Below are 23,679 nucleotides of genomic sequence, written 5' to 3'. Positions count from 1 at the left end.
TAAGCTGCTGCACTCTTTTAAATTGCCACTCCCTCGGGTTATTCAGTGGTAAAATGTAGGTATGGGTATCTATACAATATGTAATCCCCCTTCCAACACCGCAGATCACCTCTTACACGTATGCGCGGGCGCATAGATACACATATTTACGGATACACGTGTGGATGGGGTGTGTATATTATTATAAGAATAATATCGGTATAATGGTACTAATTTCTATTGACACAACGATGAGCACCTCTGTTGGAACACCTGAATACTTAATAAACGGATGAAATTAACATTAAATAACAACTGTCGCATCTACATTCTTCTGACTGTGTATACGAGAACAACGAGGACAAGAGAAGACCGAGTTGATAATATCGTATATTATAGTCCTGTTAGTCGGCCGTGACAACTCCAACCCAGAAGGTCCCTTAACATCGTATACCTATACAGTTGTAATATTAATTAATAATTTTGATGTACCGATCAGGGAAGACACACGACGATTGCGCTCGGCTCTACGGGCACCTGTATTGTACGTGTACGTACTTGTTCAATTGTTGCCAGCGATGCTGCATTTTCTCGGTATAGCCGAGAAATTATAAATATTAAAAAATATAATACAGAAAAATCTCTCGGGGGTCACTTGATCTCTCGTTTCGCGTGATACGAGACAGGATCAATTTTGTTACACTATCATTTTTCGTACCAGAGGCTTGTGTGTGGATTCATTAATACTAGGTATACGCACATACCTGTTATACGACAATACCAACGTGGGTGCAGGAAGACTCGTTTTTGGTTATTGGGTTCACTCACTCGTTCTTGAGGCGACGGAATAGAATATGGAAGTTAGCGACGACTGTACGGATACGTCAAGAATAGAGGTATACAAACTCAATGATTATTTTCATTAATCGTTTGCACGATTTACCTTCCTCGTCCCACCTGTTATTAATTATATCCACATAATTATCAACGAATGCGGATCATTGGAGCGCGCCGACTAGTGTAAAAATATACGGCTGTGCTGCCGCGGACGTTTTCTCTTCAATTTTCATACTTTGAATCATCATAGCATATGTTTGCGAGACCAGAATACATATCATTGATTTCTGTTGAAGCGACCTATTCCTAAAAACTGAGTTATCGTGCTATAATGTGCATATGTATGTTACGTACAGTTAGGACTCAGTCTGCTTTGTAATTTAAAAGTTGTTTCTTCGTCGTCGAATTGCCGAAACGTTCCAAAAGTGAAGTACCGGCACTCCGCGACGCATTATTTCGGCGTCGGATTTGAACGGGTGCTGACACATATTTGCTTGAATAAAACTTGGTATGTACGTTTTCAATATGACAAATGGCAGGAAAACGTCGCAGAGCAGGACATTTCGGTTGAGTGTCGTACTGGTTGATAAATTTCGCCAGCGTCGTTCGATTTTGCGATATCAAACGATATCGCAAGTGTAAAGTATGTGGTAGACGCGGAAGAGGTGATATGTGTACTCGTGCTTTCATTAAACTTAGAGTCAACCATCCCCGTTCATTCCTGCAACGCATGTACATAGGTATCTACAAATGATTTTCGCTGACTAAATTTGCGAGTATGACAAAGTATTTATCAAATGTATGAAAGAAAAGAACTTGCTGCTTCGGTAAAAACGTTTGGCGTGAAATAACTTCCAACAATTTTTTGTTTGCATTATCGAGGAAAACATTGTTCATTACGTTGTTCGTTAGGCGGATTCGAAACCGGCCGTAAGATCGAAATGATCGCTGTGAGACAGACTTGTAATTTCATTCCGACTCCACACCGGTTCCTAGAAATGACAGCAAGAGCTGCTGAGGTATAATTCCTTCTTCGACTAAATTCTCAGCGTCGAGAATTTTGTCTACAAAAATCACTTGCGCGTGTGTGCGTGTGCGGGGGGGGGGGGGGGGGGGGGGCAATTATTTACGTCAAACCGGGACGTGTGCAGTTGGTGCATATCAGTTGATTAATGCCTCGGGAAATATTTTCTCGCAAGTTATTAATTATAATGTAAGAAGACGTTCAATTTCAAAATAAATTAAGAAATCGTTTGTCAAAGTTAAAGCCTCAACAACACAGTAAGACCGATGTTCTGTCTAATCATTGGCGTAACGATACAATTTGATAATATCTGGTAACAGACGACAGACGAAACTACAGATGAGAGTAGTTTGAAATCTCCGGTTCTCCTGGACTTGGATGAGAATAAGAAGCAACAGCAGCAGCAGCAGCAGCAGCAGCATCGACAACAACAACATCGACGACCCGCAACAACTGTCGAGGAACCCATTGCACCTACGTCTGTGATCGTCGACACAGGTACGTGTTCACCAGCTATGGATCATAATATAAATGCATAACGGTAGGAGTCAATGATACGGATTGCTAATTATATTTACGGCGGGGGCCATCTCGCAACGGCAGTGAACGCAAGGTAAAAACTCAGGTAGAGCAGCTACAATTAGCAATAGAATTACCAACTTCTCTCCCTGACACATGTATCAATAATGGGTATGCGTATATCCTATACCTGGCTGTAAGCATTGTAAGGATTTCTTACAGCGGCTCCACCGCACTCGCGAACAATCAGGGCGTCAAGCATAATTTCATTTATCACGTTCGGTCTCCACCAATATGGGGGATGTGTTACAGATATACGGGTATTATTATAACAGCCTGAATAAGTGGGCGAATTTTGTGAGCTTACACATATATTGACTCGTCCCAACCATTTATTCAAGCTGATTGGGGTTGTTTGTTCTATTCAAAAGCATCCAGATCGAACTTCATTAAATTATGCCTTATATTGGAAGCGTAGTTGTTCCACGATGGTCCTTGTTGGAAAAATCGTGATTATGTCCGTAAAATTAACATCTGATCGCAGAGGCGGCGTGTGGTTCGGTGCAGCCACTTGCGCGTCGTCAACCGCTAAGGAAACGGTGGCAGCATCAGGCTACGACCTGTTTTGATCTGCACCGAGGCTGTCTGGGCGAAGGTGATGGCGACGGCGGCGACGGCAATGGCGGTGAGGGTGAGGGTGAGAATGACGGAAAAGTGATTATGATTCGTGTCCCACGACCGGAAATTGTTGGTCCCTATCCGCATTTGGAACAACTCCATCAAGCTCACATCAGGCCGGTACACAGAGAGCCCTCCCAGAGCGAAAAGGGTTAGTGGGGGGAGGGGGGCGGCTACTTGGATTTTCATTTCAACGAATAATTTCATAATAAACTTTCATCCTACCACCGTACATACCTCTATTCACGTATGTATGTATGTATGTACCTAAACGCATGAGCCGCTTCTGCTATAATCTTATTTTACGCGTTCTATAATGGCAGCGATATACAGAGGAGATGAGCAGAGTTGCGCGATACGTAAAGGGGGTCGAGATTTTACAATCTCACCTTCCGATATTTCCACACTTTCGCTAGATTTCAAGTTCACTCATTGGTCAGGGACTAATATTTACTGGCTGAAACAACTGTAGCGCAGGTGCGGAAGTAACGATAAATAAGAATAAAATATACCCTGACGAAAATATTTCTCTGAAATACTCCGCACACATCTTCAGAGATTTACAGAGAGATTCATAGAAGTGGAGAGAAGTTCAGAGAATTTGGTGAATATGCAAGATATATCATAATGATTCTACTTCAAAATTCGACGGAATATTTTTCGAACTTGTCTGCACTAAATTATACAATCTTGCGCTTCTCCTAAATTATTTTTTCCTATTTTCTCTGAATTCTTGTAATTTCTTATGCAATTGTCTGGCAGTCTCTGCAAATTTCCCTGGCGAAAATAGTTTCTACGTCAAACTACGAAAAATTGCAGATCGTAGAAAATCGAAGAAAATAGTAGCAAATCGTAAAGATGCGTAAAAGATTGTAGATAATCGTGAAAAATCGTGGTATTTTTTCGTAGCAAAGTACAAATTTCTACGATAAATTATGAAAATCTCCAATTTTCCATGAAAACTAATTACAATTTTAAACCCAAATCATCCGCTAGATGTCGCATCTCTTTCACAAGAAAAACTTATTGCAGACAATTTGTAAGTACCGAGTAAAATTTGGGTCTACAACCGAAGTCTGATCTTTTCACCCTCCGAGTACGTTGTAGACGACGGATTTGGAGAATCTGTCGTATGATTTTGAACTCTTCTAGTCTCAATTAGTTGAGTCGTTTGAAACAAAAAAAAATCAGGTAAAGGTACAATCATCTGCAAAAAATTATGAACTCTCACAGAATTTATGTGCACAGGTTTACAGATGAGTCATTGCACTGATGAAATAACGTTTCGTGAACGTCTGTGTATGTTAATCGTGACACCGGTGCATCTACAATACAAATAGTCTCGCGGGATCCCTTTGAAAGAGTCTTGAATACCTGTAATACCTATAGTTCATCATTTTGCGATGTAATGCAAGTTCCGTGCCTACAGGTTGCTATTTTTCAGATTACAAGAAATCGGCGTGCGACAGGGAACGGACGAGAATGCGTGACATGAATCGTGCCTTCGAACTATTGAGGTCGAAACTTCCCGTCTGCAAGCCTCCTGGAAAAAAGTTATCAAAAATAGAGTCGCTCAGACACGCGATAACGTACATCAGACATCTCCAGAGCCTCCTCGAACCGACGTCGTATAACGCGGCCGGCGTACCGACAAGGTATTTCTACGGAGGGCTGCACCATCACCAGATGCACCAGGATCAATCACCGAGAGGTTGGGAAACGGTGGCTCCGCCCACCTACGCCGAGTTTTATCATCACCACGACTTTCACCCGGCTCCACCGCCACCCACCCACTATCAAACTATAACGATCCCTCCTAGCTCACACCCATAAGCTACAATATCTCAGGGGATGTAGCCAGCGTGTATAATGCACACAGGTATGTATATCAGCTGTACATCCGGACGCATCGACTTGGGTATAACAACGAAATTGCAGTGCAATTATTAGCGTTGAAAGGTGCGCCCGCCACGTATTCGGATTCTTTCGACAAAATAAGACTCGTGAGGGGATTCAGAGAAACGCACAATTAAGAAATGTAAATCATCGTAATATATTTTCAGAGAGAGACAAACATCCTTTTCTGTTAAACAAACGTTGCTACCTTGGTATAACTTATATGTACAGACATGGCGTGAATTAAATTAACTTCAATAATATGTATAGTTAGATTATTGTATATTATTGCAATTATCTCTTACAACTAGCTACTCATCCGCGGAGGTCGCGTTTAAAGTTATGGTAGGTACCGGGTATTATCCGTCAGTGTTACGGAATGCATGACATCGGTATGTACTCTACGCGCGTGCATCAAAGGTATAGACAATCGCTACGACCGCTTATCGTAACAAGCATTACGTTACATCGTACCTATTACGCCTTTTCATAACCGTCACGATTTACGGTAAGAAGTATAATTATTAGGTATAATAATGAAATTTCCACACACAATACGGTACAATACGCGTAGTATATCTATGCGCGATGCGAAAGAGATCCGGTGGTTGAAACACGTATGTTCGCTAATTACTATTCCAAGATTAGTCCATGAACAATGGTGAGTGCCGGCTCGCAGGGGCAGGGACGCGAGACAACCGTAAGAACGGAAATTTGTGATTCGGTGATATTTATAAATATATATCGTTACTTTAAAGACGTGTATCATATGTTAATTATTTCTACGTGCGCACATAATTTACCGATAATACCTAACAACAGCAATAGGTAACGCGTACGGTTACAGTTCTCTTAGTATGCGACGTATGTACATTGTACATGATACCGAAATATCATGCTTCTGTAAATGTTGGCACAATAATGCGAAAACCTATTATCGCATTGAAATTTGTTCACGTTAGTTGCATACATCCATCCTTGTTCACAGAATTAGGACGGCGAAGGATCGAGTTCGCGTAACGAGACATTCTTGATACGTATAACGATCCGATCGTCGTCTCACTCATCGACAATTAATGCGGTACTGCCGCATGGTACAGTCTCGTTCGCTGTTCGAATAACGTAAAATACATACGTGTATAATTTTCATACGTACGCCGGAAGAACATGTGTATCATGTGTAAATGCCTGTTTCTCATGGAAACGGAAACAACGAAAAACGAATTGTTAATGACTTCTGTGGTTTTCTTTGCGACAAAGTTATAATTATAAAAGAAAGATCATGCCTATGAGTATACCAGCGTCCTTGTACATTTTGAGTTCGGCGAGTGTCCGAGGATATATTCGAATTATACCTACTTGGTTTTTTGTTTCTGACAAACCGCAGCGGGAGAGCGGAGCTCCGAACAAGGTGCCGAATGCCCCCAAGTCTTCGAGCAAATTTTTTCCCTAGCAACGATTGTTCTTATACCGCACGTGTTGGAAATATTATTCGTTAGTCGATGCATGCAATTCGTTTGTTTGCGTCTCGTAACGTATACGTTCGTTATACAGCACGTACTGTAGTCATAATTATTGTAGATATAATACAAGTGAATACCTACGTGTGTGTGCGTGCGCGTGCGTGCGTTCGTGTCATAGATGTAATGTATGTGTACTTGCATTTACGACAATTCTTCCGAGTTTCGTCCCGATTACTTCTTGAGAGGCAAACGCGGTCGATCAAGGCCCGCCAGAGTTCGCGATTCAACGCAAGATATATCCACGGATTGACGCAGCTGTTCAAGCTACTCATCAGAGTGAGGATGGCAAATGCAGCACCTGCAATAAAATTGGTTGATCACACGCTTGCCCGTATACGCAGAACTTTTTGGTATTACAGGTATAATTTATTGAACCAATGAAATCAGAGCTTACTGTACAACGTACCGTCAAAGTAGGGTGATGTTGGGGCATTCCGATCCCAAGTTACCCAAAGCAAAGACGCGATGAACGGACTGCTGGAAACAGCGTAGAAGCTAATGACGGCAATCATTTGTTTGATCGAGTTGATTTTTGCACGGGAGATGATTGCCCGCTGGCGAAGCGGACCACCGTTCGTATCGCGTGCCTCTCCGATGATTCCGGTATTATTCCATACCGCAAAGCATATGGAAGCGTAGGTATAGACGAGGACCAGTAGCGGCAGTATAAATATTGATATGCTGTACCTGCACCGGCAACGGAATCGTTCTATACATAGATCACATACAAGTTTGGATCACCTTGCGATTATCCCTTTCAATCTAATTTACTTTGCCCCCTCCCCCCTCTATACGTGCCCGTCTAATTCAGTTACTCATAATTCCAGGCAAAATAGAACTATGAAGTCGCACTGGTGTGTGACTTCTATATACCGTACCTATGATATATAATGCTTGTGTATCGCAAGTATAATAAGCGGGAGATTATTGAAAACCTACCATGTTACGTATGCTCGTTCACCGGACGGTGGGTTAAAGGTAGCCCAGCAGTCCCAAATATCCGGCGAGACCTCTTGGTACGAAAACACAATCAACTGCCGAATGATAGTAATTAACGGGAAAGTTTCACGACATTGTTTCGTCACATATTATTGTCGTTTATAGAAAAGTAATTTGGATCTCTTTGTTTATTTATTTTTTGTTTTTTTCCCTTTCCCCTTCAGTTCATTGGAACCAAGTTGAACCAGATGCAACGGGTTGGAGAAAGGTATACCGTGTGACGACAGCTATTACAGATATACACACGCGCAAAGGTATTATCTAAACATGAGCGTGCTACCGTTAATTAATTATGCTTGCACTTGACAGAAAGGATTCAAATGTGAATGATTTTGTTGCGACGTTTCCCGAATTATATCACTGATGCACGTTATACCTGCGGTATGCAGAAAGCCAAGGACAAAGACCATGCGAGGCAAACCGTAATTTTCGACCTCCTGGACGTAAAGCTGGAATAGGCGAGCGGATGGCAAACTGCTTTATATCTGTCCAGTGCCGTTGCCGTCAAAATGTACGAGCTCGAGTAAGGGCCAAGCGGTTGACCGAACTTGACTAATTTGCAAAGAATCGGCCCACCTTGAAACCTGTAACGATCCGCCTTGTAAGATAGAAACCCGTTGTGTGAATTATCGAGGCCGTGTAATTTATATTGTTATACCTGAAGGTAATCTCCCAGGCGAGCTGTGGGAATACGTTTAGAATTGCCGTCAAGAGGTCTGCTACGCTAAGATGTAGAATAAAGAGGTGCATTCTTGTAAGGTTCTTCTTGGGAGCATCGTATCCCCTGAGATAAATGGCGAGCAGCACCAAAGAATTTCCAGCCAGAGCCGCAAGGAACATCGCCGCCAGTGTCGCGATTTCCCAATTTGCCAAATATTCGTCTCGCGGATCATCCTTCTTGTTAGTATTTTCAGTTGTCCCATTCAAGCCAGCCGTCGTTAATTCGATAATACCGGAGTTTTCACCCGTAAAATTAACCATTATTAAACCCGTCAGCGTTGAAGCCTATACTGACCGAATTGCTTGTACGCGGCTTACTTTTCGCGATCAGCTCTATAGGTATATAATTTATAATAACGCTGACGACAATAAAATGAATAATGATTCTTCGTGACGGACGATTTACGTTTCTTATTCCTTTTACTCACACACTCACACACTCACACACACACACACACACACGCGCGCGCGCGCGCGCCCGCCCGCACATTAGGTGAGTTGATCGCGTTAGTTGTGCTCTCGGGTACAACGTAGTCGATATATACGTATATAACGCGAGATTAGTTATTCAGTTGTTAGATCGTTCAAAAATATATATTGTGAACTTCTTTGTTTTCAGAAAAAAATTCCATTGTTTATCCGCATCAGCATTGCTAATTTTCTTTTCCACCATACGTCCAGCTTGACCCCTAAAGTCAATTATACATCGCGCGAATACTTTTTCTCGCACCCTGTGCAAGTATGATCCGTGCGAGTAAAACCGCGTGTTCGCCATATTTCGGTATTCAGCTGCCATTGAGTTTGTCACATAATTCGTTATTGACGCAAAGTGAAACGAAACATTGTCAACTATATATAGTTACATCATTAATATGATCCGAAAGTTCGCATGAACATACTATGTGTATGTGTATACATATAATTTCGACGCATCAGAAGAATAACGTTATCTGATCGGTATACCACCGAAAAAGATACCGTCGCAAGTTATACCTATACATTCATTTTCATCAAAAACACGTTGTCGACACTACGGCGCGATAGATATAAAATCAAAAATTGAATGTGTTCGTTCGTTACGTCTGCAAAAGATTTGCCTAGCTCAAACTACTCAAATTTGACCAAGTTTTTGCGAACCATCGTTCATTTGAAATTGAATACGTATTATTACGATATACTCGGATGAGAAATCAGTCCATTGTTTATTAACGCAGGCTATTCTGTTGTACCGTGCTTAGGCGAGTCAATTATATGCACTCGTCGGTTCAGCACTGGGTAATAAATTTTTAAGAACCTGTAACCCGTGCGGGTCCGTTGTACGACTTGGTTTTTGGTGCCACGAGTCATCGAAGACCGAAGTACATCTGAAACCTACAGGTGACGAACGACTCAAGGCGGGTGTTTACTAAAATTAGATGGCCGGGCGGGGGGTTCCAACACACCACTACAACGGAAAAAATGAAATAGAATTTAATGTACCAAAAATATTATAATACATATATATATATACCAAACGGTGTGCAAAATTAATTGATAACGAAATCATTAAAATAACCCCCACACCTTGCAGGCTGTACGCGAAAATTTCAACTGTCAAGTTATGAAATGCCTAAATACATGTTTTCCTAATATTCGACACTTGTCACCTAATCTGATTCCACCTATTCGGATCAGCACTATAGCCTACTATCAACCTGATGGTTGTAATTGCAAATGTAAAATTGCGTGAGCTGCAAAATGATTGTTGTTTCCTGAATTACGTGTAGATCAAAATGTCGGACTGTATATCTAGCTATCAACTGTGTATCGAAAAATTGAATTGTGACTCTGTGTGTGTGTGTGTGTGTGTGTGTGAGAGAGAGTGTGAGTGTGTCACGCAATCGTTTCGCGTCAAGAAAGTAAGTGTCGAAAAGGCAAATGCACAATTCGATTCCAGCGTTTTCCAAAATGGGAAACGGATTTACCTTCTTAGTTTTTGAATGAAAAAACTACTTAGTCTCAGAATCGATTTGCAGGAGCTTTTGCCAACTGCTTGAACTCTCAGGAACTCATTAACAGCTGCAAAAATACAACGAAATTTATCAGTTTCTCAAAAGTTTAAGGGAGCTATTTTTTTCTGATACACCACTGTTCAACATGCGCGACCCTTTTTCAACCGAGAAGCCCACTATTTGAATCCATTGCACTCTTTACGCTTCTATAATGTCACATCGCGCCTCCACAGGCCATTGAACGAACCCGAAATTGGTGATAATGTGACCCAATAAAAAAGCATAGTAGGCCGTCGGACTTTGGAATAATTGAAGATATTCATAGTATGCTATTCATATTTTCGGCGCATAATAATAGTTATGAAGTACAGTTTGATTAACAAAATATACAAATTGACGAGAAACGGTACAAACGATGATTCACTCCTACACTATTTATATAACGATATGATATTTCGTTTGTTGAGCCGCATTGGGAGGTGTAGTAGTAGGGTGTAGTCGCAGAGGCAAGTCCCATATCATGGTTTCGATGTCAAGGCTTGAGGGACCTCGCCAGTCGTTAGCCTTCTCGTTGGGCATGTCGACAGGCATAGCAGTGGTAACAAATTCAAAGTGTAGCCTCCACTTGAGCGTGACCAAGTCTGTGGTGAAATCAGGGGTGACGTGAAGAGGAATGGGTAACACCAGCTGTGAGTATTTCAATCCCAAGCAGACCTCGTGATGTTTGTTGTAGCTAACGAGCGCGGGCGAGGTTCGTGCGCGTCTGTAACCTTCAGCAACATGTTCTTCGGATTGTAGAGCCACAGAAACCTGGGCACAGGACACGGTGGCTCTTGAAAAGTCAAAAGTTCCTACTATGTCCTCACCAAGTTTGTAGGAATTCTTGAACAAGCAAAATCTAACGACGCGGCCGCGACTGTTTGTTACATTATAGAAATTGGGACTGCGACGCGCAGTGATATTCTGAAAAGCATAACACGTCACACGAATCAATCAAGGTTCAGATAACAAAAGACCAGATATGAATCCTAAATAGTAACAACTCACAAGCTACCTGTAAAGTTTGCATAGCAACATCTAGCGGTGTGTCTCTTTGCCGTGTTTCCATAAATGGGTTATTGGGACTGAGATCGACGCTGTCGTTACACGGCGCAATATCAGGTAGTTCTGGAATTTTTATGAAAGATGCATTCAATTGTTACATTTGAAAGCTGGATTATCCCACCCGAATATAACTTACCGCTCAACGAAAGGACTCTAAACGGAACTCGTAGTAATTTTATGGCAGAATTCACCCGCTGTGTGCCGATTGTAATTTTATAAGAATATTTGACTGCCTGGCCTCTGTACGAGGGCGGTGCATCGCTCGGTATTCTCTCCCGGTATACATCTAGAAATATACGACCGTAACTGAATTATCTCATTTCTAAACACAGCCCCACCAATTGAATACCAAGCGAGAATTGAGAATTACACATTACATACAAGTCTCGCTTTCACCTGGCGACAGTCTGAGATCACAGAACAATATCTTTGGTTTTGTATTCAAAACAACGTGTCCATTGTCCTGCTGCCAAGGAGCGAACGTAGTATCTAAAAGACGATATCAAATGAGACTGTTTTCGGGCCAGTTCATCCAGTTTGTCATACTCGTTTACTTGTTTGAAGTACCTGCATTTATAGCTGCCGACTGGATAGAATTTAATCTCTCTGACAGCACCGCCTTACCGTTTGTAGAACATTGGCAGTGTACCTGTGCGCTTGCCCATGCCAGACTTTCAAACACATCACTGGAAGCAGAAGGAAAAGATGTTTTCGCAACTCAAATGTAAAAATAGGCGATTTTGGCCGGATGCTGAAAATAAAAAAAACACGCTATTACACAACTAATGACGCACGCGTTGACAATTGGCGAACTATTATTCCACTGGAGGAAAAATATCGTTTTTGTCCACTCGTAGAGCAAAATATAGGCTCCGCATCGGTGGCGTGCTTTATCTATATTCACGCTGTCAGTTCCCTCAGTTGAGGTGATGTTTTCGCGTCCTAGTAAACTGAACTTTTTGCTTGTGCATTTAGTTCAATTTAGTTTGAGATTGTATTAACATTGAATTTTTAAAAGATTCTCTTTTCTTCTCTTTTTGAATCTACATTTTCATCTCGATCGGCGGGCTTCGCCTCCTGTACCCCACCGTCGCGGATCCGTCATGTATCTTGTAATTTTTTACCAAAACAGTCAATTTATTGGGATATCACGTCCCTTGCTCATTTTCAACATGCGACCGACAGCCTAGTCATACAGTTTTATTGGCCGCCAATCGCCTAATTTTACATTTTCACTGGGAAAAATATTACGTTCAACTCGTGGGCAAGAAGAGCCTTGAGTGAGTATGATATCCGAACTTCACACTCACTCACAGTATCGTGCCTTGCCCACTAGTTGCATGATATACTATTTTTGGGGGGTTCTGCGTTTTTGGGGGTATGCCCAGACTTCTACGAACACACTGTACAAACCTGTGGCTTTGGGATATCTGATGATTAGGATTTGTCGGGTTGCCGAAGGTGATACAGCACTCGATCAATTCGCCGGAAAAATATGCAGGTCCTCTGACTAATTTAGCCGTGATATCGATCATCTTTAACAAGTTGAGACGAAACGATCAGTGACGTACAGGCGTTGATTGTATATAGCTGAGTGTATTATTGTTCCGTTTAGTTAACGTACGCATAACACATGTATAACGTGTATGTGACTTGATGCGTGATGTACAATACTGAAGGAAAATGGAGAAAGTCGAAGAATTTAGATCATGCTTCAGATGAGAAGAAGCACGTATGTATGTCAATTCATACAATAGCCTTACATAAAGCCCCCGCGACGAGAGCTGTTTTCTCTTTGCAATTTTTCTGCAACGAAATTCCTCTTGAATGTATCTTCTGACAGTTAGCAGCACAGATCGACCAGTCGACGAGACGGTCTAAGGACAAGACACGCGGCAATGTCGGCTGCCTTGGAAAGCTTGGAAACTGGCCGACATTGGTTAATTCCGTTGGATCCTACCGATGAGCACATCGATGAATCGCATCATGATCGCTTCGTGTTAAAAAAAATGACGTATGTGCGCTCCTATGCGAGCCACCGATATATGTATGTACACACAACATGTATGCCAGCTCATAAACTTAATACTTTACAACCAATCCGCACACGTCAGTAGGTACCAAAAAGCTGGAGACAAGAGGGCTGACAAAATAGTAACGATAACAAAATGAATAAACCAGTTTTTATGAAGTTTAGTAACAAAAGTGGATAAAAACGGCGTACACGTACACGTATTATAAGCCGAACACCACGGTATAACGGGCGCTGTGTAACAGCGAAGAATGTGGTCATTTTTCTCCCGTGATCCTACCAAAGATTTTCCTTACGAGATTGGAGAGCCAGTCTTCGGTTTCGAGGGGAAGAGCTTGTGGACACTTCACAGAGCAAAGAGGAAGGTAACCTCATTTAACATAACCTAACCACGTTCCTTCAGCACTTCAGACGAATACCACGAGATCATCCCGCACCAGATCTCTGTCCAGAACTATGTACAGAACTATGTTGGACAAAGTCGGAATTAGGCTGATAGCGTGCAAAAGGAAAACGGCGATGTACCCCAGTGCTTGCATGTAACAAAGCTTGCGGCTTGTGTTCTCGAAGCGTCAATGCTGCTAGCTATTTCACTGTCTTGCTTAGCACGGGCAGTCCGTGGTAGTTCTTTGTCTGACATAGATTGGGTCCTTTTGAGTTATTTACTTTTAATTATTTATTTATATATTTTACGGACACGATGTCCTTTTACATATGAATTCAAAAACAAAAACAAAAACAGGATAGGTAGACCGGCCAATAAATGTACAATAACATGCATATAGAAAGAACAAAAATGTAATGGGAGGTGAAGACTGATGGATTTTTATGATAACTATAGACTAAACTTACTTTTTTCGTTTAAACTATTCGAGATTGTCTGAGGAGCGAGTGCTTACAGGTAGCTTATTCCAATATCGAACAAGAAGATCAAGTGCGTTGTAATATAAGTAGTTGCTTCTAACCGTTGGATCTTCTCGAAATGTATCAGGATTTTTAATAGGATAATTCATATCCCTCAGACTCTGCATATGCGAAGTTCGGATATGTGTAGACATATGCAAACACAGTAGCATTTCTTGTTGTGATTCAATGCATCTTCTTACAGGGAACCAATGTCGGCGAAGATGTTTCTGTTTTTGTCATTCAGGCAAAAAATGGAGGTGATGCAGATCTGGAAACCGCCAGAGCAGCTGTAAAAAGGTTAAAGACTCTCAGGCATCCTAGCATATTGACCTACCTCGATAACCTTGAGGTATGGTATCAAGCCAAGACGGCACTACGTCATCCTTGATCCATTGTCACAGATTACTTGAATTTCTCCGTATTCTTACAGACAGAGAAGACTATATACCTGGCAACAGAGAGAGTCGAACCACTGCAGTTGCGACTGCATGGAAACAATCTACCCGAGGGGCAGCAGCGCGACTTGTACCTTTCGTGGGGGATTTTTCAAATCACTGTAAGTTGAAGAAATTTGAGATTTTGTATTGTCTATACCTCTTTCCGTCATCGGGCATTGAGCGTAGAATATCCTGAGCTACTGTTGAAATAATAATGAGGCTTATGCAAAGTGCTTGTTAACATTTTATCTATAAAAAGAGTACTGTAACTTATGTCTGTTGACAATAATGAATCACTGGTAACTAACGGAGTGAAAGATATAGCAGTACAAAAATTGTAACGTCCCAGCATCGAGGCCATGCCGAAACGAGTTGTTGATCCAGACTTTTTCACGTTTCACGTGTCTTGATCAAAAGATCCAAGTATGGCAAAAAGAAGAGCGTGGGGCTATAATGATTTTATTTGTGTTTGAATAGCGTGCTCTCAGTTTTCTGAATAACGACGGCAATCTTAGACACAACAACATCAATCTCTGGTCGGTTTTCGTAAATGTGGAAAGTGGCGAATGGAAGCTGGGGGGAGTGGAGTACACGACAGGGGTAACGGTAAACTATACTCCCTTGCCCGCGGCCCTGCGCGTCTACCAACCTCCTGAAGCTACAGAAACCTACAAACCTCAATCAAAATGGTATAGAAACTTATTTGTTATGCGGTCTTTATGGTAGACATTGAAATACCGATATAACAAATTACTGTATTTACCAAAGCAAATTGTACCGATGATGGCGGTAGGTGATAGATAACAATTTCCATCACTTGGGACACCACCAGGACAAGGACTACGGTATAGCTAGGGTCCAGTTTGCACATGACATTGTGTTTATTTTAATTACAATGCAATATTGTGGGATTCTCATTAGCTTTGTCCGATTTTCCAAATTTTTTGACTACTGTGTGATATGACTAATTAGGTATACCTGATGTACAGGATATTTCAAGTTATTCCGCACGTTTCTGTACACTTTGGTATTGAACGCAGATGCTAGTAAGAAAATGCCGTACACTAGCACCTTATAAATCACCGATCAATCATATTTACGATACGATTCTGGTGCTGCTTCCTGAATATATCAAGTACGTTTGTTCAATACCTCATTAAAATCACATCCTTGAAATGGCAGCACGATTGACGCGTGGGGACTTGGCTGCCTCATATGGGAGGCATTCAATGGCCCGCTCAACAGGTCTGCTGATCTGAAGACCAAAACGAATCAGGTACAAATCAACGCAAGGTACCGCTTTGATGAGATTACATCCAAGACTGTACCTATGTTTTGCTATCTAGATTTTAATTTAAATTCTTTAAGATACCCAAACAACTATTGGCTGTGTATCGAGAGCTCTCCAGTCACAATGCAGACGTACGACCCAATCCAGCCGATGTGATAGCAAGGTGTCGAAGCAACGGAGGATATTTTAAGAATGACTTGGTCGACGCCCTCTTATTCTTGGAAGAAATCCAGATGAAAGAGAAGGGTGAGAAAAGTAGATTCTTCACACAACTAGCCTCAAAGCTGGAAAGTTTTCCCGATGGAGTTGGAAGGTATAAAATCTTACCCCAACTTCTGGCGGCATTTGATTTTGGAGATGCTGGAAGTGCGGTTCTACCACCGCTACTGCAACTCGGCCGTAAATTACCCGATCCTGAGTATCAGCGTCGCGTTGTGCCCTGTGTCGTGAAATTATTTGCATCAAACGACAGAGCGACACGTTTGCGACTCTTGCAGCATCTAGAGCGATTCGTAAACCATCTTCAACCTTCCACGGTCAATGAGGCGATTTTCCCACAGGTTTTTATTGAATGTATATACAGCAGCGACTGAACGTCTATGATACGATGACAGATTTAAGAGAGTTGTTGTTCGGCCCATAGAGTGACTTTTGTATTCCCAATTACAACACGACACTCTTAAATCTTTAGGGGAGATTGATATTCGTGTAACAGAATTGTTCAATTTACAGGTTGCTCGTGGCTTTTTAGATACAAACCCTGCTGTCAGAGAACATACTATCAAGTCGGTAGTTCATCTCGCTTCCAAGCTAGATTATAACAACCTTAACGTAGAAACACTCAGACATTTTGCCAGACTTCAATCAAAAGACGACCAAGGTGGAATACGAACAAACACCACTGTATGCCTTGGCAAAATTGCTCAACATCTGCACCCTCAAATCAGACAAAAAGTACGTCCTGGAAATGAGGTCAACAAGTAGTTGCAGATTTCCTAAATTCTTATAAACATTTGGATACACTAATTACTTGTATACTGCGGACGCTCATTCTTTACAACTCGTATGGAATATGTAAGCGTGAGTAAAACCCCTTGGTTTTCCTTAAAAGCCATATTACGGGATTTTCGTTCGTACTGACTTCGTGCCTACTCTGGTATCTCACAAAGCCATTTCGATACAAACTTGAGGTAATATCAGTTATTTCCGTGCTTTTGGATCCCCTACGAGCAGTAAGGAATGACGGACCCTGTTTGTTGCTTGTCATATTTTATCATTGTTACATCTTTGCCACTGTTTCAAGGTACTCATCGGTGCTTTTGTCAGAGGTACCAGGGATTCATTTGCTCCTGCGCGCAGCGCAAGTATATTGGCATTAGCTGCGACGCAACAATATTTCCTTCTACAAGAAGTTGCGAACCGAATACTCCCGGCTCTCTGTCCGCTTGCTACCGATGTGGACAAAGGTGTAAGAGAAAATGCTTTTCGTACAATTCGGGGATTTCTTTCTAAGCTCGAACGAGTCTCCGAGGATCCCGGACTTCGCGAATCTATGGGTAAACATTGACACCGGCAAACAAGCCTGAGATGTATAAACCGGCGAAACTGTTTCAGAAGCGGACGTCAATACGGCCACACCAAGTTTGAGCAATGCTGCAGCTACGTGGGCAGGGTGGGCCGTTACCGCTGTTACAGCTAAGTTCTATCGCAGTCAATCTGACACACCAAAGTCATCCAACACGCAAGCATCAAGAATTTTGCTTAGCAAACCAGCCTCGCTTGGTTTGTCCCATTACATTACGCGTTTGCCTAACTTAAAGCTTATTATGACAAGGGAGCGATATTCATACGTGTTATATTTATAACAAATACGGATTGAGCTTTATGGGGGCACACTTACAAAATAGGAATGCCAAGGGGAAATAATGATCTTTATTCTTAAATGATTGGCACAGAGCAGGCCAGCAGTTCCCAGAGCAGTGCGAGTACGACGACGACGACCAGTAGCGCGACAAGCATGACTTCGTTGGATCATGATCAGGATCAAGATCCCCAGAGTACTGGAAATACAAATTCGGACTGTGAATGGGATTGCTGGGAGGCAGACAACTGGGGTGACATGGAACAGCAGTCTGTAACCACACCGAATGTTGCAGCATCTATGGCTAAGACTCAATCTTCTGCGGTTGCATCGAAAGTTCATGACCCTCAGTGGGAGAACCTTGAGGAAGAACCGGTCAGTAGTTGATGAGTATTTCTTAAGAGTGCGTGTGATATGATTTACTTGCTATCTGGTCAACAACGGTCGTTCAGATTGTAAGTACCAACGAAAAACACAAGCAGCTACGATAAATGCTGTACTAACAGTGTCTACCTCCTGTGTGCAGTATCACCTAACGCAGGTTCCTGTCCTCGAATTTTTTATGACCTTATGTATCTTATAAACTTCAATTATTTACGATCTCTTCCCGGTGGAATCGCAAGGGAAATCGAGATGAGGGCCACTGTAGCATATGTTTTACAGGAGGAGGAAAGTCAAGCAGATGACAAGGGCGGATACGATGGAAGCCGACAAGAAGGCTGGGATGACTCTGAATTTCAGCCGATTGAAGAATTCCCGTCGTTTGAACAGTCTGGTGAGATATTTAAAAATTTCAACAATCACCAAATCGCCAATCATTTCCAATATCTTTACTTTGTGTATTATATGTCTAATTGCCATCGACGGACAATGTTATTTGACAATGAGTATAACTCATCGGGAACACGGGAGATCCGGAGATTGCGCGCGACTCGCATGTCGTATCGAATCTGTATTATTCATTTACTCTGTGTGTACGTATAACATGGATGTAAATGAAATTTTTGCAGCAAGTAATGCTAAACTCGAAGAGGCAAAAAAGAAACGGGAGGAACGAAAATTAGCACGTCAGCGTCAGATGGAAGCTAAAAGAGCAGCCAGAATCCAAGGAAATAGCGCGCCTAAGAAAATTTAGTATCACTGACTCAATGCCGAAAAATTGGGAACAATCGCAGTGTCATCATGATCATTACGAAGTTACAAATAACGTACCATTACACATTAATAAGATTATTAATAATGATAATTATTAATCATATTGTTTCATCTATTCTTGCTGCAACTGTCGCTATTACTGTTATTACTATGAAAAATGTCATTACATGATCTAGAATGGTTAACCAAACAGTTTTATACTTGTCAAGACAGAGGTATTGATGTAACAAAAATTTTTAGATACGGTGTGCTGGCTTTTTTCTCATACCCTTACTTCCCACGTCGCAAATAGATGTCCAAACCGAAGCTCATAAGTGTACGTCCGTCCGTCCGTGTGTGTGTGTGTGTAAAGCCATGGTTATTGTTGTGGAAACTTGAGAAAGATCGGAAAGTAACTTGCAATTTTTAGGACAGACTATAATGAATTTGAGTGTACTAGAAGAAAATGCTCCGTTCATCCGATTCTTTTACTAATCACAAACACCATTCGATTATTGGCCGAATCCATGAAATTACTGAACAGCGTGCCGATCTCTGCAAACAAACGTCTGCCGGGTAGATTTGTGATTCACAATGCATCTACAATATGTACATGCATATATGGAAATAGCTTGAATGTATAATCTGTTCCACGATACCATAAAAAATGTCGATGTCAGGATACAGCGATAGTGTTTTTGCGTAAAATATCCATACATGGATTGCATAGATTCTGTGTGCCATATCGGACATATTGGATATGAGCAACTTGAATTAATCGACCAGACAGGTGATTGCCAAAAACTTGGAGATCATAGTATACGAAATATTAATATTTATGAAATTAGTCTTTCTATACAATTGCTCGCAGCTTGTACTCATACAACTAAATTGTAATGTATGTCTATATACCTATGTGTGTGTGTGCATGCACGTGTGCGCGCGTACACACACATACGTATATTTTCTCATCGCTACGAAATTCCATGTGATATAATAATAAAGATTAAAATTAATTATTGGAGCCTGGGCGAGCTTGCCTTTTTCACTTTCAGCGTAATACGTAAAAATAAATAGTAATGTTTTATAGGTAAGATGCATGCACGAATTTACGTGGTTGACGCCGAATAACGCATATGTATTTACATAATTATTATGTATATGTATTTGCATTATGATGTAGCATGTGAGATATAGCGTATCAAACTTGTTTCGTAGTTTTTCGAAGACAGGGAAGAAGGAGCACAATTTTTTAGACTCTGTTGTTTTTTTTTCACAGTTTAAGGCACACTCCACGCTCGTCACTACCGAATCTTCATTCTCTGTTACTGTACTAGTATAGGTATAAATATAATTTGCTGATGAATGAATGCCTTGAAGTAACTAAATCTATAATTCGCTCTAAATCTAATATTAATATTCTAGATATAGGTAATATCTGTACTGTACACAAATTTATGTCATTATCACCATTTACCGCGCACAAACCTATACTTTGAGACATGTTTCGTCTGCATGACGACGACGAAGACGACAGTAATAATAGTAGTAGTCGTAGTAGTAGTAATAGTAATAATAATAATAATAATAATAATAATAACAACAACAACAACAAGCTAGTAATTGTAATATTCGTAGTAGTAGAATGATAATGATAGTAATAACAATGCCGATCAAAGGTAATAGTAATAACAAAATAGTGCTCAGAGGAAGATGCGGATGACATATGGTCAATTAAAACAGTTTCCCCGCAGCATTTTCATTGTACGACAAAATTGTAACAACGCCGAAACTGTTTTTAAACAAGCGTTTTTCTACTTTAGTATTGGACTTGGTATACGTGGGAGAGAGCAGTTTTGGAATTGGATGACCAATAGATAAGTTTGAAAACGTGACAACTACTTCCCAGCAATTGACTGCGTTGTCGCGCATAAGCGAACGCCCTTATGCAAATTTGTACATTTACCAAGTCTATGTATCGAAAGAAGTAAATACAGGGCGTGAGAATGTAGCGCGACAATTAACTTCTTAGTACCGATACTTGGAACTGCTACCATTCAATTAATGCGCGACAGAATTACCGAATGCACATCTTTGAACGAAAGTTGGGGAGAATAGTTCAGGCAAGGTGCCCTTGTCTTAATGGAACTGCGAAGTACAGCTCTGTTGCATTCCGATTTCTGCAGTTTTCGCAAACGTTATTCATTTATTCATGTGCTTGAGTTAAGTGAAATAGTTGTGTCAATCCCAAGAGTTGGTTATGCTCTGAAACTTTCAAACAAACCGCAAGTCATCGGGTAAAACCTCGCAGGTGAGTAGTACATGCAGGCAAGTATAAAATACAAACAAAAAAATTCACAGATAACTAGAAAAATTACGTTGTCGTTGCACAGGCAGTGTTGATACATGCAGTTCCATTTGTGGATTTAAGGCACCAGCTCACCATGTTCCGAGATTCAACCTGCGTGCTTTGATAGATTCAGGGGCATATCTGAAACAAACGTAGACATGTTACAAATTGAGTGTCACACATCTGATCGACGATTGTTGAAAGTCTTTTGGTTTTATTCCCGAGGTAAACAATTACGAGCACACTGGTAAAATGCACAATTATGTCTGTAGACTAAACGAAACAGTATTAGAGGTCGTACGATTGTTAAGAACAATATCAAAGTGTTCCGCTTTTTGTAGAACGAGTAGAAATGTGCACCTGAAGGTGAGAGCGGTTCTTCCCCGTAGTCTTTGTAGCGACGAACGTTCGATAATGGTGGCCGGGTCAGGGATGGTGCGTAGAGAGGCATAGGCTGCGGGTAGTGGACAGGTGGCACATAGGGCATCCACGCTGGAGCTCGGCAAGGCCCGGGCGGCAGCATGGATATCCCGTACATGGGATGGTTAACCTGTGTTGCCCCCCCTGGTGTTACGTAACTGTCCATACGTAATCTGGGGTAAGTGTGGCTCAAGGAATACTTGAAAACCTGCTTGTCTTCAGGCCTGAGTAAGGTTCGCAAGAAACCTGGCTCTGCACTGGGCTTATCCTCTCCCAAAATGCTGGTTATACTGTAAGACGACAGTTGCTTGGGAGAGGAGGGATGCGCCGCGATGGTGGGTGCCTGAGCAGCTGCTCGGCGCTTCGAAGCGTGATCTCCCAATGTAACTCGTTCTAGTTCTCGCAATATTCTTTTACGAGGTGATACAACATTGGGATCCAAAAGACGGGTCAACCTATCCACAACGACCGCTAAAGTTTTGCCAGGCAAGGTACCATTCATTGTACGGGTTACCTTCGAAACGACTGCATTGGTATCAGTGTTCAAAGTCAAGGACACAGGATTGTGGGGATTCCTCCGTTTTTTGACTAACAGCCGTGGGTGTACGGGTAATCGGTTCTTCGGATATCTACGATAGTAGAAACTCAGCTGGGAAGATATGCCACGCCTGGGTACTGCTTGCTTCCAACAATGATCTCGTTGCCAGGGGCTCGATTGTACCGATGAATTGTCATCTGACACTGAAAAGCAACATTGATGTTTATAAAAGACAACAGAGGTTGGACAGAATTTCTCACACTTTTGAATCATGAGTGGTAAAAATGTTTAAAGATATTGCTCTGATTAAACAGTAGGAACCTTACCACTGAGAGACGTAGAGCTTTCGTGCCTATGGGGTGTAGTGCTGGCCGGGGGCCAAAATGTTTTTTTAGGCACAGGGAACCAAGTGGTACGATCCCCATCCATCCTATGCGACAATTCCAGTATAAACTTTCCATCCTTAAAGAACTTGAGGCGTCCCCCGGGTGTTGGAAGTAGATGATTATCTACGCCGACCTGTTCATGGCAATTTTGCTTAGGACAAGAATTCTTTCCGTTTGTTTTTGTGAGGGTTGGGTAGAGGGTCGCAGAATCGCGCGAGCACATTTCTGCTACACCCCTCACGTGACCCGTGACCCGAGCGTGACATTCTGCTTGCTCCTCCCGCATCCTGACTCACCGCCGCTACCAACCATCCTGCCGCTCAGCCTTCCATGGCGCTGTCTGGCTAATTGTCGCCACACTCGGTCCGTTCGTCGTCCTTCCACTTTTGATTCGCCAATGGCCAGGCCGAGTTTGCGGCGCTGGGTCTGGCAACAAGATTGACTTAGTCCGAGACGCTGGACAGGTTGTAAGTCCTCGACGAAGACAGTGCGAGACAAGCTCTTGAATTTCCAGAGTATCTCTCCGGTCCGATCGTTGACAGTCTTGTCTATCCAACCCCCCACCCCCCCCGCCCCCACCCCGCCACCGCCGAGCTGCCAATGTAAATTCAGGGTCAACACTATCGGTCGTCGTTCGGCATCGAGCGTCGTGTACCCGTGCCCTGTTTCGTATCCGAAGGGTTAGCCGGTAGATTTCGTTTGCCGTCGGTGTCGAACAATGACCGAGTTGCAGCAACAGCCCACAAGACAACAGTCGTCCACCCACGCATCTGCCCGCCCGTCCACAGTGCTCGCTCGCTCACTCGTTCGCTCGCTGGTAGGTATCTTCGTGGTAGGTTGGTTGGTTGGTTGGTTGGTTGGTTGGTTGGTTGGTTGGTTGGTTGGTTGGTTGGTTGGTTGGTTGGTTGGTTCGTACGTTCGTTCGTTCGTTCGGTCGTTCGTTCGTTCGTTCGTTCGTTCGTTCGTTAGTTCGTCGTTCGTTCTTGCACACACGCACGTCTCTTGCCGTCTATCATTCGGTCTAACCCACCCCCCCTCCCCCGGCCGCCTTCGC

General features: G+C 42.2%; 4 protein-coding genes across 8 annotated transcripts in view; 1 reads left to right on the top strand and 3 right to left on the bottom strand.

Moving 5' to 3' along the window:
- LOC124223795 (cephalotocin receptor 1-like) overlaps positions 1-8,626 on the bottom strand; it is a 9,562-nt gene extending 936 nt beyond the window's left edge. The window contains exons 1-6 of one of the 2 annotated variants that reach the window (XM_046636079.2): positions 8,114-8,626; positions 7,832-8,039; positions 7,396-7,490; positions 6,863-7,143; positions 6,596-6,754; positions 2,069-2,353 (exon numbers count right to left, since the gene is read on the bottom strand). In XM_046636079.2, coding sequence (XP_046492035.1) covers positions 2,079-2,353; positions 6,596-6,754; positions 6,863-7,143; positions 7,396-7,490; positions 7,832-8,039; positions 8,114-8,436 — 1,341 coding nt within the window. In that variant the 5' untranslated portion in view covers positions 8,437-8,626 and the 3' untranslated portion in view covers positions 2,069-2,078. Of the gene's footprint in view, positions 1-2,068; positions 2,354-6,595; positions 6,755-6,862; positions 7,144-7,395; positions 7,491-7,831; positions 8,040-8,113 lie in introns of those variants that run through there. The other variant, XM_046636080.2, reaches the window with a different exon arrangement.
- Positions 8,627-9,630: 1,004 nt separating this feature from the next.
- LOC124223800 (RAB6A-GEF complex partner protein 2) lies at positions 9,631-13,192 on the bottom strand. Of its 3 annotated transcripts, XM_046636091.2 has the most exons (8): positions 13,034-13,192; positions 12,895-12,943; positions 12,684-12,805; positions 11,838-11,956; positions 11,652-11,759; positions 11,407-11,556; positions 11,221-11,333; positions 9,631-11,129 (listed from the first exon to the last, which is right to left on the bottom strand). In XM_046636091.2, the coding sequence occupies exons 3-8, from the start codon at positions 12,803-12,805 to the stop codon at positions 10,602-10,604; spliced, it is 1,140 nt and encodes a 379-aa protein (XP_046492047.1). In that variant the 5' UTR covers positions 12,895-12,943; positions 13,034-13,192; the 3' UTR covers positions 9,631-10,601. The 3 variants fall into 3 exon arrangements, with proteins under 3 accessions (XP_046492047.1, XP_046492045.1, XP_046492046.1); XM_046636089.2 differs by having other exon boundaries at positions 12,684-12,943; XM_046636090.2 differs by lacking the exon at positions 12,895-12,943 and having other exon boundaries at positions 13,034-13,184.
- A 110-nt stretch (positions 13,193-13,302) lies between these two features.
- Positions 13,303-19,720, top strand: yata (N-terminal kinase-like protein yata). Its single transcript, XM_046636064.2, has 12 exons — positions 13,303-13,667; positions 14,411-14,557; positions 14,639-14,764; positions 15,123-15,334; positions 15,828-15,921; positions 16,014-16,496; positions 16,669-16,890; positions 17,240-17,492; positions 17,551-17,718; positions 17,892-18,172; positions 18,461-18,572; positions 18,808-19,720. Exons 1-12 carry the CDS (start codon positions 13,554-13,556, stop codon positions 18,930-18,932), a joined length of 2,337 nt encoding a protein of 778 aa, XP_046492020.1. The 5' UTR covers positions 13,303-13,553; the 3' UTR covers positions 18,933-19,720.
- Positions 19,721-19,751: 31 nt separating this feature from the next.
- H (transcriptional corepressor hairless) lies at positions 19,752-23,654 on the bottom strand. 2 transcript variants are annotated; one of them, XM_046636084.2, is made up of 3 exons: positions 22,566-23,654; positions 21,583-22,442; positions 19,752-21,422 (listed from the first exon to the last, which is right to left on the bottom strand). In XM_046636084.2, the coding sequence occupies exons 1-3, from the start codon at positions 22,909-22,911 to the stop codon at positions 21,411-21,413; spliced, it is 1,218 nt and encodes a 405-aa protein (XP_046492040.1). In that variant the 5' UTR covers positions 22,912-23,654; the 3' UTR covers positions 19,752-21,410. The 2 variants fall into 2 exon arrangements, with proteins under 2 accessions (XP_046492040.1, XP_046492041.1); XM_046636085.2 differs by having other exon boundaries at positions 21,642-22,442; positions 22,566-23,653.
- Positions 23,655-23,679: the final 25 nt, after the last annotated feature.

This window comes from Neodiprion pinetum, chromosome 7 (genome assembly GCF_021155775.2).
Source record: "Neodiprion pinetum isolate iyNeoPine1 chromosome 7, iyNeoPine1.2, whole genome shotgun sequence".
NCBI classification, from domain to species: domain Eukaryota; kingdom Metazoa; phylum Arthropoda; class Insecta; order Hymenoptera; family Diprionidae; genus Neodiprion; species Neodiprion pinetum.
This window is presented reverse-complemented; position numbering and strand designations above follow the sequence as displayed.

Bases quoted from the DNA above. Each gene is read 5' to 3' on its own strand.
- LOC124223800 (XM_046636089.2), bottom strand. From the start codon at position 12,805: ATGATCGATATCACGGCTAAATTAGTCAGAGGACCTGCATATTTTTCC. The intron at 11,957-12,683 runs GTTTGTACAGTG...TTCTGCTTCCAG, and splicing joins CAGATATCCCAAAGCCACAG to TGATGTGTTTGAAAGTCTGG. The intron at 11,334-11,406 runs GTAAGTTATATT...TAAAAATTCCAG, and splicing joins TAGAGTCCTTTCGTTGAGCG to AACTACCTGATATTGCGCCG.
- yata (XM_046636064.2), top strand. From the start codon at position 13,554: ATGTGGTCATTTTTCTCCCGTGATCCTACCAAAGATTTTCCTTACGAG. The intron at 14,765-15,122 runs GTAAGTTGAAGA...GTGTTTGAATAG, and splicing joins GGGGGATTTTTCAAATCACT to CGTGCTCTCAGTTTTCTGAA. The intron at 18,573-18,807 runs GTGAGATATTTA...AAATTTTTGCAG, and splicing joins CCCGTCGTTTGAACAGTCTG to CAAGTAATGCTAAACTCGAA.
- H (XM_046636084.2), bottom strand. From the start codon at position 22,911: ATGCGGGAGGAGCAAGCAGAATGTCACGCTCGGGTCACGGGTCACGTG. The intron at 22,443-22,565 runs GTAAGGTTCCTA...GTTGCTTTTCAG, and splicing joins AAGCTCTACGTCTCTCAGTG to TGTCAGATGACAATTCATCG.